This window comes from Equus przewalskii, chromosome 19 (genome assembly GCF_037783145.1).
Source record: "Equus przewalskii isolate Varuska chromosome 19, EquPr2, whole genome shotgun sequence".
NCBI classification, from domain to species: domain Eukaryota; kingdom Metazoa; phylum Chordata; class Mammalia; order Perissodactyla; family Equidae; genus Equus; species Equus przewalskii.
The window spans coordinates 57400835-57417114 of record NC_091849.1 but is presented as its reverse complement, the minus strand read 5'-3'; the positions used below and the strand labels follow the sequence as shown (position 1 = coordinate 57417114).

At 36.9% G+C, this 16280-nt stretch overlaps 1 protein-coding gene across 1 annotated transcript in view; it reads left to right on the top strand.

The window, feature by feature from the left end:
• Nucleotides 1-16280, top strand: part of LOC103546271 (protein eyes shut homolog) — a 1017652-nt gene that overhangs the window by 610621 nt on the left and 390751 nt on the right. Inside the window, exon 20 of the mRNA XM_070583910.1 lies at nucleotides 15457-15689. Within this exon, the coding sequence (XP_070440011.1) occupies nucleotides 15457-15689 (233 nt within the window). The remainder of the gene's footprint in view (nucleotides 1-15456; nucleotides 15690-16280) is intronic.

Sequence of the window (16280 nt, the reverse complement as noted above, 5' to 3'; positions counted from 1 at the left end):
GGAGTAAATCTTACCCTAATCTCAGTCTCCTGCTTCCCTCCCAGCTCCTGCTAGGGCTCCCCATTGGGCCAAATAAACCAAAGCCAGATTGCATAGGAGTCCCGAGGATGTAGTCAGATAGGTCAGTTTCCTGGACAGAGACCTTGGTGGAAGAATCTGGAGAGGGATTCTGGAAGAGCAAACTGAAAGATCTGTTGTAGTGGGAAAGACTGAACACAGTAAGTGCCTTTTCGTTATATCGCTGCCTTTTAACTACTCACACAGACACCAAACGCACACTCTTACATTGTTTTCCAAAGTAACGTATCCTGTGAGATGTCATACATCTTTTTAAATAATGGGATAGTAGTTTGGAAACATGACCACGGTGATGCAAAAGGGAGTTATGTGGAGAAGTTCAAAGAATTGTTCAGTCGGGCTTCCCGGGAGCGGAACCATGGTCTGTCATCACTTTCTAAAATCTGGCTTTCTTGTACCAGATTCTCTAAGAAACAGAATCTGAACTAAAAGTTGATGTGGAGTTCAGTCCCCAGAATGAGGGGAGAGGAGGAGTGGAGCAGAGAAGAGTGAGGGAAAAAAGGAAGGGGTCTACTACCGAGGGGACCACAGCTTCACAACAGTCACAGCTCGTTGCTCAGCCATGCGGGACATCTGAAGAGAGGCTTATACACGCCACGACATCAGAGCAGCCTCTGAGGGGAGAAAGGAGATGAATTTATCTACCAGCCCCCTTTCTGCCCCTGACTCCTTCTGGGTAAAGTCTGTCCCCTTGGGATTAACTCCTCTGCACTTACAAGTTGCCTTGGTGGCCACTCCATCAGACTTGGAGGAAGCGAGAGCCCGACTGGTTCTGGGCTCGGGTGCAGCAGTCCCTCTGAGGTAGATGGTGTCACGTGAGGGATCATTGAGTGCAGACCTGTTGCCTCTTTAGTGATGTGAAAGCTGAAAGACACTGACGCCAGCCATGGTGGTCACAAATCCTAAGGAAATACTTAAGACTGGGAAAGTATTTGTGGTGATGTTGTGGCATCAGCAGTGACCTGAGACCCTGAGGATGGTGAGGTAAATACTGCCAGCCTTTGTTAGCCGTTCTCACAAGATAGCTGATGTATAAAAATAATGCCTGTTTATTACTTACAACAAAAAGTGTGACTTTCAACCACTCACATTTAAGTGGGCATATCATTCCACTTTGCATAAAACCTCCTGACACCTATGACAGTGTTTCTGGGGAGTTTCCACTGTGTGCAATTGAAGACTAAGAAAAATCAACAAATCCTCACAGAGATCGGCCTTACTCTAGGAGCAGAATGCAAAGAGCATTTCATTAAAATGTTATGTTTTATCTCTAGCCATGCAAATATTAATTATTAATTAAAATATTTAAATGATACATTCATTAACTTTGAGGACTCCTGGAAACTACCCCATGTTTACCTTATGGGTTCCAGGACTTCCTGGCATATAGTTAAAGGCATTGACGTAAAGAATAAAGTCCAAGCATCTCAACATGATATGTGATGGCCTTTCTGATCAAGATCCTACATGTATATTCAACGATTTCACAAACACTGAATGCCCTCGCCAGGCAAGGATCTGAGCAGGCACAGGGAAAACTTGAAGAGGGAAGAGATACATAAAACTCCTTAAATTACAGCTTAGATTCTAGGGGAAATACACAAATAAAGAAGCTATTGCAGTGCAGGGTGGTAAGAATTCTAATAGAAGTACAGGGGCTAAACGTATAAGATGTGTGTCTAAACTGGACTTGAGTGTCAGGCAAAGCTTCCTAGAAGAACTGTCTTCGAAGTGAGGAATTGAAAGTACCAATAGGCACCAATCAAGGCAAGTAGAGACAAGCAAAAGAGGACAGATTGTTTGAAAGCTGAGAGATTAGAGATGAGATTCCTCAGAAGGCAGAACCAGGAGTCTCTGAATGTTCTAAGAAGGGGAGTAAAATGATCAGCTTCACATTTGAACATGATCCCCTCACTGCGTTGTGGCAAATAAATTAGCAGGATCAAAACTGGAGTCAAGGAAGCCAGCTGGATTGCTTTTGTGATCACCTAGGTAAGAAGTGGTGATAGTCAAAAGCAGACTGAGTCTAGAGATATATACCGATGAATTGAATAGATGCTGGTGATGGTGTGGATGTGTGGCTGAGGAAAAAGGCTTCTGCTCAGATTTCTGATTTGAGTTGGAACCACATGGGAGAGCCATGCAAGCAAGAGGCTGAGGTTTAGGGGATGGAGACGGTGAGAGGCCAGTGCCTGTCGGACCTCCAAAGGGAGTCGCAGAGCTGCATGCATGGTGCTGATCTGAAGCTCTGAAGAGCAACTGGGACTTTTCAAAACTACGAGGCAGGTTCAAAACCTAGCATTTAAGAATATTCAAACTATGATCCCATCACAATTTATATTGACTTCCAAATCCATTCTGTATAATGTATCAAATTTTCCTCCTATACCAATAACGGGAATATTTCACCGTTTTTCACATGCTCTTCCTTCAGCCTAGGATAATCTTTGCGACCTGGGAACCTCTTCTCTATTCTTCAGGCTTTAGATCAATTGACCTCTCTGAGGTCAGTTATTGTCTTCCTTCCACGTGTAGTCATAGCACCTTTTTCCATTCTGAAACTTATCCTACCTTAATTTGTCCATCACTTTGCCTCACCCCACGAAAGCTTCTTGATGGTCTCTGACCAGATAATCTGTGCACACTCACTACCTGGCACATAGTAGGCCCCTAAAGAATATTTATGAGATAAATGAAATAGATTAACACACTCTACTATTTTTGCCAAACATAGTCATAATTGTTGTTTTATAGTAAAACAAAGAGAGGACATGAATCATAAATAGAGTTTTACTTGGGGAGACTTCCTATCTGCTTGCTTTCTTGTCTAGAATAGAAGTAACAACTATAACAAATTAGTTCTTTGCAATTTCTCTTACATTGTGCCTCAATGTTGGTGCCACATTGTGCTCCTTTAAAGTGACTCCCCTGTGGCATTCTGAAAGATCCTGTAATACACTCAGTAAAATAAGATCGCCTGTATAGACGTCAGCTACAACCCTAGTTTATTATTGGTTATTGACTACTGCTATTCAGTAATTCTCTGGGGCCCATTTATTCTTACCTTGAATAGTCCCGGTAGTTCTCTGAAATATGATGTTAAAATTCATAGAGATTATGAAGCTGAGCCACTGAAAAGATTATTAAGCACATCTACCTTCCTTGAGATAAGCTGGAAGGTTATAAAGACTATTTTAAGGCATCACCTTTGAATGCATAGGAAGTGATGGGGCCTAGACTGTCTACCATCTTGAGGATATTGCTGGTTAAAACCAATTGGCCAGCTTCTCACAGACACCCATTAATAGAAGTTCATGTCAGACAAGGCTAAATCCATTCCTTCCGTAACATACTAGTGAGTGTTTAAGAACAAGATGAGACAGACGATGCTGCTTTAGCATCCGTGACTATCCTTTGCTTCATTACCTTTTCATCTTTTTCTTAGGTCATCCAAAATATTTTTGAAAAAGATTAATCTACACAAATAACTAAATATTCTGTTCTATTCTAAGTATTGTTTAAAGGAAAAATAGTATGCCAAACGTTTCTAAAATTAATGAAACATATAGTTCTATTTGGATCTTTCCTCAGAACCTAAATGGAAATTGATTTAAGGCACTAAGTGCCTGAGCTGTTCTCTGTAACACGATGGGATTTTAAGTAATGATTTCACATTTGGATTCGACTTTTGCTTTTTGTGTGCATACTTTTCTGAGATTCCAAAGCTAATTTATCAGGTTCTTCATAGTAGTCAGAAACCAATGACTGCCTTTTAAGGTAAGCTATCATGTTTTGAAAGTAAAACTATTGTGTCATACTTTTCTTTAACCTTTTGAATTTTGAAATGAACATTTTTTTTCCATCATTGCTTTAGCTATTTGTGGCTCTATTTTCTTAGGCCTAATATGTTAAAATAAATCTCTTAAATCATTCCCCTGATGCACTAGGCATTTGTAATAACTAGATGGTTTTCTCTTTAGAGAAATGATTATATCCCCTTGGCCACATTGCCTACAATTCTGCTGGCTGCCCCTGGATGAGTGATGATATCGAGGGTTGGGATTTCACGACCCAACTGAGCAAGAATATAATGAAATGGATCACTGTTATTTGTAAAAGACATATTTTACTGTCTTTTCATGCAAAGTGGTGATATAAGTTCATGTACTCAAGTTTCTTGTCTCCCAAATTGCCAAAGAAATATTTTTTTAAAGTCAAAAAATTAAATCAGTTCCAGGAAAAGGTCATAGGTTTTCTGTAAGATACCATCCAGTTAAACCAAGATTGAGGCAATTTTTGCCCAGTATGAAATTTATATCTTCCATATCACTAAATGGTATTGTTCACTCAGTTACCCAAACCCAAAAACTGAGATCTACCTGCGCTTTTTCCTTTATCCCCAACCTAGACATTCTCTGCTTCACTTCCAGATCTGCTCTCCGTCTTTTTCCACCCTGCTTGATACCCTGGGAGGCTGAATCCTCTGGGCTGCAAGTACCAGCTGCCCCTGGCCTCTGGCTTCCAGTTGTGTCTGCCCAATGGGATAGGACATTGAAGGAGTAGAAAAAGGAAGAGGTCAAGTTATTTATTCTCCATTCTCTCTCAGCTGCATATGAATTTGTAGTGGCTGCATTCTTCTCTCCAAAACCATGACTCCTATCAGGTGGTCCTTCTCCTATCCATACCTCTATTGTCCACAGTGCAGAAAGGATTTCATTTGCTTGGCATTCGGGTCCAATGATAGTAACAGATTCTATTCCTGTCTCTGTCTCTTGTTGATTCTCTTAAACTTCTTCAACTTGAAAATAGTCTTGCCGTTAAATTCACTTCACTTGCCCTCTCTGAATATGCATCTGTTTCCTGACTGCCTCTGACCTATACACACCTGATATATGAAATTGACCACAAAGTCCTTTTGGAAACACAATGTTGTGACTTTGTTAAATTAGCATTTCTCAAGGAGATCCTGGGGTGTTGGATGGTGAGCTGTGGTTCAACAAAAGCTCACAACGGAACTGAAATAGAGAAGTTTATAAACCACAGCTTCTGGAGGAAGTACCCAGCATAACTTGAGGGGCCACGCAGGGAAGTCAAGGCAGCGTGCAGGCAGAGAGAGAGGTAAGACTTGGGGCACATGCCTTTATTAGGGTCTATGGGGAAGCTTTGGGGTTCCTGGGCTAAGGCCAGATTTGTCAATTCAAACCAAAAAGAACAGGGTTTTGGTAAGGTGCAAGGGTATTATCTAAGGGCGCACATGGGGAAGTTGCTGGGAGACGGGGAGACCGCCGTCAGGGAGTCACATCAGGAGCTTCACTTTACTTGTGACTCTGCCAGGTGTTGTCTAGGGCATGCACTCAAGGGAGGGGCTAGAGCAAGTTCAAGGAAACTGCAGGCTGCTTGGCCACACAAAAGGGATGCCAACGCAGCAGTATTATGGTATAGTTTACCTAAACTCTCAACACCAAATTTCTCTCAAATCTCTCCACTTCTCTATATCCCCAATAACATTCTCTTAGTTCAAGTCCCTATCTGATTATTTTTATTCCTATAATACTTCAGCTACTTCCAGCTACTTCTCCTTTACAAACCGTTCTCCATACTAAACCCAGAATGGTAGTTAATGGGTTATTAATTTCCTCCTTAAAAGCCTTCGATGACTTCAGGTTGCCTTAAAACATGGCCAAAAGTCTCCCCATAATCCAGCCACTCCCTGTCTCCCAAGACTACCTATATTTGCACACATACAGACACACACAAACACACACACACACACACACACTGTAGTTTCCTCCAATGCCAAACCACTTGCAAATTCCCCTCACCTGTTGTCTCTTTCCTTTGGGTCTTTAAAGATGCAGCGTGCTCTGACAGGGTTCCATGTGCTCTTCCCAACACCATAGTCTTCTTTGCCCACCCTTCTCTAGCCAGCTCCTTGAAGTCTTTTAAGACTCAGGTTCAGACCTCTTGGGGAATCCTTTCCTGATGGTTTTTGCACTCCTAACTTCCCATAGCATCTACCCACAACCCTGCATTGGTATGTCCCTTCTCGTCCCCTGCCAGGAGCGTCAAAATTTTGAAAACTTTTAGTTCAAGGTTCAAACTATGTGCTTCAAATCCATTTCCACCATCTATTTGCCTTGTGATTTTGAGCAAGTTAATTGTGTACCTCTGTTTTCTTGTCTGTAAATTTAGGAAAACAAAAATAATCATGTTTTTGTATTCTTGTGAAAATTAAATTATGTTAGCACATTTGAAACATTTAGAGCAGTGTTAGGTTTATAGTTAGCACTCAATGAATTAGGAAGTTTTGCAATTGCCCATGAGTCTTGCCCACAAGACGAAAGGTCGAAAAAAGGAAGGCCTAGCTTCTACTGATCATCACGTAGTCTTGATTAGTAAGTTTCTGGTGCATAGAGAGAACTCCATACGTCCTTTTAGGTTAAGTAAATAACAATGAATGATGTGCGATGAATTCTAGATTGATTAACATGCCTTCTCTCTTGGCTCATCTTCATGTTTCAAATCCTGATTGGTAATGTCTAGACCTAGATTCCTTACAGGAGTCCTTTCTGTGAAATAAATACTCTGGGGTTCCTAGGAACCTGGGAAAGTGCGTCTCTTCTTGTAAGACTAGAAGACAAATTGGCATTTGTTTTTGCCAGCTCACATGTTCTTATGGCTGAGGTCAAGTATGTGACTTTAATCATGACACCTTGATCATTGACCCGTCTTTCTCTAATTTGGATGCACTTTCCAAGTAATAAGTAATCACACATTTTTAATCCTTGCTGATATTTTGGAATATTCTTCTTTCCTGTAAGTTTTATGTTAAATTGGAAGTATTCCAGAATAGTATCTCTTCATAATGGGAGAAATAAATTAAATTTAATTAATATAATAAATGTTCCCTTGGGACATAAAACACTTACTGGAAATGCTGCATATTTATATATTTCTTACTTTCCATAATGGAAAGGTATTTAAACGTCAATGATTTCTAAATCTAAATGTAGTCATTAGGTAAAAATATGCTCCTAGTCAAAAATACTGTTTTTATAAATTTGTCATTTTAAATTTGATTTCCCCTCTTACTATAAATAATAACAGCATTAGAATATGAATTTGTAGCTTTCTTTAAGGATTCATGGCACAGAGTTTGGTTTCCATAATAACCCATTACATTTTATGTTTTAAAATGATTTGCTTCTTTTTATGTCATTTCTCAGAATATGTCTTTGGGTTAGAAAATTTGTAAAGTCAAAAAATAGATGTTTAGCAGTTACTATTTATCAGAACTATGTGAAGTATTGATTGCTTAAGTAAGTAAATAAATAAATGAAGTTCCTTTAAAGTTTTAAGTCCTAAAAGGGGAGATAATCATGGAAAAACAATTAAGTGTTTATGGTACATATAAAACAATATTAAGCATTTTCTAAAGATTACAAACTGCACACAGTACACACATATCTAAGGCTACTGCCATCTAGAATCTGTGGAAAATACAGAAACATAAAGATGCACACAGGCATAGACATACACATGCTACATTCATGTATATTAGTGTTTGAAAGCAATAAAAGCTTTCTTTAACAGACATGCATTTTGAGAAATTCCAGAAAGATTAAAGAAAAAAACATGGTGACTTCCATTTTGGGTAGCTATGAGACAGACATAAAACATAGGCTTAAGTAGAAAAAAGTTTTAGATAAATTACTAAAATGCCAAAATAATGAGAAAAATTCTTATAGCCAAAAAAAGAAAGGAAGAAAGAAAAGAAGGAAGGAGTGAAGGAAGGAAAGAAGGAAGAAAACGTGAAGAAAAAGAAAAAAAGCCGTAAAAAACAAACCTCAGCGAAATTTTCCTGACTATACTTCACTTTTAGGTGGGAAGGAAAAAATCTTTTCCAATTACATATAATATTATAACAGCAAACTAACCCAGCATGGAGGTTTGTGGCACAAACTGGTATATCATTCACTTATACAAAATATTTATTGAGCAATGACTTGGTTCTAGCAATTATAATACAAATGTGTCACTTTCTATGATATTCAAAATTCTTAAAGAAAATATTATTTTATAGTATTCCCAGGTTGAAATTGCCCTCATGAGATGGACAAAACAAACACATGTCATTTTTAGGGGGAGGCCTTACACTCACGCCTCAAAGTACTCTCACAGATAGAGTTCTAAAGAATATGAGCCTACAGTGAAAAATGACAAGACACTTGAGAGGGAATTGAAAGCACCGTGGGAGAGGAGTCAGCAGAAAGAAGAGGAGGTGACCAGGGTCTGCAAAGACCAGATTTGTTATTGCAGGTACAGAGTAAAATCTTTTATGCTTGATTTTTTTTAAAGAAATAAAAGAGGGAAATTAAAGTCTGTGTAAGGAAAAAGATACCATGAAAACTGAGTAGATGGTTTTAAACATAAGTAAAGAAAACTTCAAAAAAATAAAAATGTAATAATTAAAATTTAAAAATTGACAGGTTAAACAGCAGTTAGAGTTGTAAAGAGAATTAGTAAATGGGATAATACATCTGAAGAAATTACTGTGAATAAAGAGAGAGAGATGTTGCAAAAAGAGCTGACGATACAGAGGATAGGATGAGAAAATCTTTTTTTTCTTTTTCTTTTTCTTTTTCTTTTTATAGATTGGCACCCGGGCTAATAACTGTTGCCAGTCTTCTCTTTCTTCTTCTTCTTCTTCTTGTTTTTCTCCCGAAAGCCCCCCGGTACATAGTTGTATATTCTAGTTGCAGGTCCTTCTGGTTGTGCTATGTGGGACGCTGCCTCAGCATGGCCTGATGAGCAATGCCGTGTCCGTGCCCGGGATCCAAACTGGCAAAACCTTGGGCTGCCAAAGCAGAGCTCGCGAACTTAACCACTCGACCACAGGGCTGGTCCCAAGAAAATCTTATTTTATGTAATAAATTTTTTAACAAAAGAGTGATTATGGGAGAACTATAATTTTTCCAGAATATATTAAAAAGATAAATTCTTCAGATAGAAGTGCTCCCTGGAAAAAAGTTAAGCTACATGAAGCAAAATAATTTGATGCCTTAACATATCACGGTGAAAAACTGCTGGTCAACAAAGACAAAGGAAACTTCTTAAAAGTTTCCAGAGAAGAAAGACAAGTCTCCTACAAAAGAAAGATAATTGGATTAAAATTACTTTATAACAGGAAGAACAGAAAAGTGAAAACATTACAAAGTGCTCAGAAAGACCAATAAATCTTATTTGAAAAGGTATAAAATAGAACGATATCCATCATATATAATTATCCCCTGTGTAGTGGTAAGTAAAAACAAATAACCTGATCGAAAAAGTGAAGACAGTATATATTTTAGTGATTTAAAATAGATAAACTGTGAATGACAAATGATATATTTAAAAATTGTAATAGAAATTGAAACAACAGGGAGGTTATCAATTCTCATTCATCAGATATATAACCAATTAAATGAAGGTGATATTTAATTTTGGTTAGGATTTTGGAAATTGAGTAACTAAAAACAATCTAGAGAGCTTAATTTTGTGTAGACATTTATGGCATATATATTAAAATACATATTTGGCATATTTATTTGACCCAAGAAGTTTACCTCTAGATATTTATTCTTCACATATACTCAGGGATGTTCATAAGATATTAGACACATGTATAAGGGAAGTTCAAAAGAAATTTGGAGACAATAAGTTTGAAACTTAAAGGAAGTTCCTTTGTGTCTTAAAGGGAGAAAGGGGTATTATACAGTAAAAGTGCATGTCAGGGGAGCCCCAGCGTATGAAAAGCATGCAGCATGGACTATTGAAAAACTTACACTAAGATTAGTTGGAACATACATTGGACATATATTAAGGCACTGGAGGCAGATAAAACTGAAAAGTAAGATGGAACCAACTCATAGAAGAATGTAGATTTCACTTGGAATAATTTTTGACGCGGGAGTAATAAGAAGAGCCGTGAGAAAGATGGATTAGAGAAAAATAGGAACTAAAGTCAGATACTGAAAAGGAAATATGCGCATAGAACTGACAAGACGAGGAAGAGCTATTTTACTAATCTTTTTTTAAAGAGGGGGAGGGTAGAATTTGAGATGTGGAAGGGAGAAAAAGAGAAATCCAGGGTTCTGATAGTTCCTGACTTGGCACATAGGCAGAACGCTGTAATCGAACTCTTGTCCAGCGCTGAGCTCTGGAATCAAGATCTGGAGAGCTTGCATGTTCTCTGTGATCACCAACAACCCTCGCTAGGGCTGGCGTGGGAAAGGAGAATCAGAATCTACCAAGGGGAGTACAGCTTTTCATGAATACCCACCACATATACTGAAAAACAGTGGTTTGGAATGCCCTGGGCTACAAATTTTGCCTAACACACAGCGATGCTGTGAAAATCAATTATGTGAGAATGCTTGTGATCTAAGGAACTCTATGAATATGGAAGCTAAAGTTACAAGATTGTGAGAATGAGAGCTGCATTCCTTCAGTGAGAAAAATTAGACAATGTGAAAGCAAGATCTATTAGAATCACACTATTATATTAATAGAGAATTAATTTACTTACGTTTTAAAATGTTAAATCTTATTGCGTAAATTAAGATATTATTCTTATTCTATTGCATAATATTTTTTTTTTTAAGATTTTATTTTTTCCTTTTTCTCCCCAAAGTCCCCTGGTACATAGTTGTATATTCTTTGTTGTGGGTCCTTCTAGTTGTGGCATGTGGGATGCTGCCTTAGCATGGTTTGATGAGCAGTGCCATGTCCGCGCCCAGGATTCGAACCAACAAAACACTGGGCCGCCTGCAGCGGAGCGCGCAAACTTAACCACTTGGCCACGGGGCCAGCCCCTTGCATAATATTATATTAATAAAAAAAGAGGAGGAACACTTGGGCTTATGTTTGTTCAGATTGGTTTTTCCATGTATATTTTATTATTTTGATATCTAATTCTTATCTTGGATGGCAAATCAGAATTTTACACTTAACAGTAATTTTACACATTTCCTCTTTTAATATAAGCATGCCAATTAAATACATTTTAAATAGCAGACATTTTTCTGTGTTTCTTTGCTCTCAGATAAAATTCACTATGATTAATTATTTTCAAAGTTGTTAGATGAAGCTGAAACACCAAATTTTAGTGTTAGTAGAGAATGATGATGATTTAAATAAACCTTTGAAATCATTTTTAAATATGTTTAAGGTTCTATTTGATATTATGATGTTCTCATGATTTTGACAGAGCGGAAATTAAATTCTTCCTTGGGTTTACTCCTGATAGCCACCACCACTAAAACATCACTAGGTATTGTCAGTTACCCTGCATGGGAATTGAAAGCCTGACCACTAAGAAACTCCATAGAAATAGTACAATTTCGGGGCCTTCTATAGTGCAGTCTTTTGAACATGTAAAATTTTAATAATCTACAAATGGGAAACATCTTTCAAGTATGTAACTATTCATGAAAGAAAACACTGATCATTTTTACTTTAAATACAACTTTCCTTATGACGTAATATGGTGAAACAAATTCAGACGTAAAATTGAGAAAAATAAATATTTGCAACGTATATGACAAAGGACCAGTTTCTTCAGTATACAAAGAGCTTTTACAAATCTGGAAAAATATTCTACACAATTAATAAAATGTCCAAGGACCTTAACAGGTAGTTCACACTAGCAAACACAAATAGAAAATAACCCTATGAAAAGAGTTACAGATATATTGTTTTTGTTGTAACAAATTATGACAAACTGAGTGGCTTAAAACAATACAAAGTTACTCTGTTACAGTTTGGGAGGTGAGAAGTCTGATATGGATGTCACCGGACTAAGACTGCTCCGGGCTGAAGCAGTGTGAACATGGATGCATCCTTGTCCACAGTTATCCAAGAGGCAATCAAGCAGATTCTTCATGCTTATTACTTTGGACTGATAGTAAATCAAGCATTTAGATAAGAAAATCAGTGAAATTCAATTTTTACAATATTGTTTATTTAAAAAGCCTTGATTTATTTCTAAACTCTCATACATTCATGATTTTTAGAATTAAAAGTAATTATAACTCTAATGCTCCTTTTGTGCATTGCTAATTATACTATGACCGTCATCTAGTTGTGTTTAGTTAATGTCTACATTCATTGGATATTTTTAACATTTTATGTAAAAATAAGTTAAAATTTTATCAGAATAAATTTTGTTTCTTTTTAAATCTTTTTAAATAAGTCAAATAAAATTTATTTTAATTCTAAATTCTTAAATAGGTAAGTTCATAACATTATTTATAACCTAAGAAAAATGCTGAAAGTCAAGGACTATTAATAACATATCAGATATAAAATTTGATCCTAATAACATAGAATATATCTGATTAATGCTGTTTTCCAAATTTGATTTATGAACCTGATATTTTTAATTGATGGATCATTTGATAGTAATTATTTTTGTGTAATCAGTTAGCAACTGAAATGTGTAACATACTGATTTTTTCAGGTAAGACATAGGCTCCCTGAGCAGCTACCACAGGAGGAAGAAGTAGTGACATTTAATTGTCTAATTTATTCCTGATAAAAAAGATGATTGACTGCAGTTCATGAAGTCCATGGCAAGAGTTAGACAAATAGTGAAATCATTTAGAAACACTAAAACTAAACATGAAATTAGATTATGAAGTACTGAGTAATAAATCCCATGTAATTCACATTAGCATTGCCATTTAACTTGATGGAAGTTACCTTAAAAGGACAAACTTCTATTATGGGGAGAACTATGCTAATTTAATAAAATGAAGTCAGAGAAAGTTGATTGTAAGATTACATCAAAAGTGTTAGAATTTGTTATTTATACAGTTGTGTGTCGCTGAGCAATGGGGACACGTTCTGAGAAATGTGTCATTAGGGGATTTCGTCATTGTGCGAACATCATAGAGTGCACTTACACAAACCTAGATGGCATAGCCTACCACACACCTAGGCTCTGTGATACTAATCTTACAGCACCACTTGGATACGTGCTCCATCGTTGATCAAAACATTGTTATGCAACACGCAACTGTAAAACTAAAGAACTATATAATGGAGTTATGAAATTGACCCTAAAGACAACAAAATTATTTTCATTTACTATTTTTCTTGTTAGTAGTGGTACATTTATGGTTACAAAAATGAGTCAAATTCATTTATAAAATATTTCCTGGAGAGCCTTCTTGGAGTCAAGCGTTGTTGATAGGAGAAAATGAAGAAAAGAGCAGGAAGATCTATCCATCCTTCATGGAGACTGCAGTCCAAAAGAAATAGAAGAGTCAGACTTCAACAACCATAAAAATATATATACGGTTACAGCCGGTGATAAACTCCAAAGACAAATTTCAAGTTGTAAAAAGATTGTAAACAAAAGGTTTAACTTACACCTTTACTTTAAAGTCACATTACTTTGGTAAAATGTTTTCATAAATTATTTAACTTTCTTACACCAATAAGTTGGCATGAAAATACATGGTAGACACAGATATAACTAAGTCTCCAATGTCAGTTAGAGAATATCTTTGAACTGACTTCTTTTGCCAAAGTTTTGTCTTTATGACAATGTACAAAACAAAAATTTACTCAGATAGCTAAAGTGTTGATTATTTTTGTCGCAGCAAGAGTTTTTACATTAAAAAAATAATTCTTTGAGCCAGCTCCATGGTATAGTAGTTAAGCCAAGCATGCTCCACTTCAGCAGCTTGGGTTTGCAGATTCAGATCCTGGGCACAGACCTACACCATTCATCAGCCATGCTGTGGAGGTGCCCCACATGCAAAGTAGAGGAAGATTGGCACAGATGTTAGCTCTGAGCAAATCTTCCTCACCAAAAAAAATAATAATAGCAATGATAATAATATTAATAATTCTAATGATTATATTAAAATGAAAATTCCAAAAGCACTCCTTCCCAAACAATATGTAATGCTCAGGAATACACTGAATTTAAGAAATATTTATAAATTATTTACCATGAATAAGGAATTCTGCCAAAATGAGAAATCTGTGTGTGAAGGAGGTAGAAAAACAATGGCCAGCTTAGTAGGAGTGGCTGTATGTAAAGTAATAACTATACTGTAAGCAGGTGGGAAATATTCTAGCACTGGTACAATGACATGTTATGGAATTTTACAGATCAGAGAAACATCAATTTCATCTTGGTGGGCCAGGAGCAACCAAGAAGGCTATGTAGAGGAAATAATGTAGATCTTGACTTTGGCACTTTAGGTGAAATTTAGATAGTAAGAGAGGAAGAACATACGTAGAAAATGATTTGAACAAACTTCCAAAATTGGGAAGGCTCAGGGTCTTTAAGGAATAGTAATCTCATTTGGTTTGAGAAAAGAAAAGGTACTTATTAGGAATCATAAAATAGGCTGGAAAGAAGAAAGGGATTCAGTTGTCAAGAGGCTATGAATGTAAAAGTGAGGAATTTCAACTTAATTCAAAGGGAATTGTTTTTTGCTCATTATTTATTAAGGAAGAAAACATTAAACTAGTGGTAAAACTTGTAAAAAAAAAAAAAAAATTAAGGTGGGGGCTGGCCCTGTGGCCGAGTGGTTAAGTTCGCACGCTCTGCTTCGGCAGCCCAGGGTTTCACCACTTCGAATCCTGGGCGTGGACATAGCATCTCTCATCAGGCCATATTGAGGCGGCATCCCACATGCCACAACTAGAAGGACCCACAACTAAAATATACAACTATGTACTGGGCGCATTTGGGGAAAAAAAAGCAAAAAAAAAAAAAAAAAGAAGATTGGCAACAGTTGTTAACTCAGGTGCCAATTAAAAAAAAAGAATTAGGGAAGCATTTGTAGGCATATTAAGGCACCCCTTAGAGAACTGCTAGAAATGAGTGCAAGTCACTTTGAGGAATACATATTTCCAGCAATCAACCTAGAATTAATTCAAACTCAAGAAGTTTTACCTCTAAAAGGTAACACGGCCCAATTTCTTGATTTTAGGATCATAAGGTTTACAACAGCCAAAGTAGAAATATATTTAGCAAAAACTCTGATGCTTTTACCTACGAGAACTGACTCTTAGGCTTACGGAGGCCAGTACATCCAGATTTCTTACTACTTTGCGGAAATTAATTTAGCCTCTCAGAACCACGTAGATTGACTGTAGCCCCGGGGTTCACCTGGGGTCACATTCTGTGGCTCAGGCATTTTCAACATTTATAAATCCCACCATTATGAAACAAACATAATTGTTTGCCCTGAGTTAAACCTTGAATGACTGTGGTTTTTATTCTCTTATTTTAAACCAAAGTTTCTATTATTTCTATTTAAGGTCCTAATACTTTTACTAATACTGTAGTTTCCTATCCATTTATAAATATAGATCCCAGGATTCTCCGCTGACTGCAGCATCTGCCTTTGTTGCTCCTTCTGGTGTGACAGAAGGAGTTGCCTCCACGTGGACTTCCCTCAGCGCCCCTCCTGCAGCGCCATCCATGTGCCAGGGGGCGGTGTGCCACAACGGAGGCACTTGCCATCCTGTCTTCCTCTCGAGTGGCGCATTCTCCTTCCAGTGCGACTGCCCACTGCATTTCACCGGCCGTTTCTGTGAACAAGGTAATCAATCTTCATCATCCTTCTGTATTTCTTTTGTGCACTTCTCCAGAGGGTGCAAGAGGATTGAAACTTACCGTAAACACATTAATGGATACTAGCACAAACAAGAAACGTCTGTATAATTTTACTTAAAAATGAGTTCTGATAGAACACTTTTACTTAAGTATTGTAGAAGCAAACCAAGATTTTTTTTCATTAGGATTCAAAATATATTTTTAATATAATTTCAATTGCCACACAAAATAAGAGTTAAAATTCAAATGTAGTGTTGTTTACATAGTTTCTTCTAAAATCATAGTGCATCCATCCTTTGTCACCATAGAAACAATTAGGTTCTAATTAATACTATTTTTGTTGCTTAATTATTAATCAAATCATTATTTTTTATATTTCATAAGCAGATCCCCATATTGAAAATCATTTTGGTGTGTAAAAAGATTACATTATTTTTTGACGCTTAAGAATATGATTTTACCATTAATGGAGCTATTTATGAATCTAAAGGAAATTCCCCTATTGTCAGCATCTAATGGTCTCCTAAGAGTCTCTCGGTTAACTAAGGCAGTGATGGGCAACTAAAGCCAGAACCGC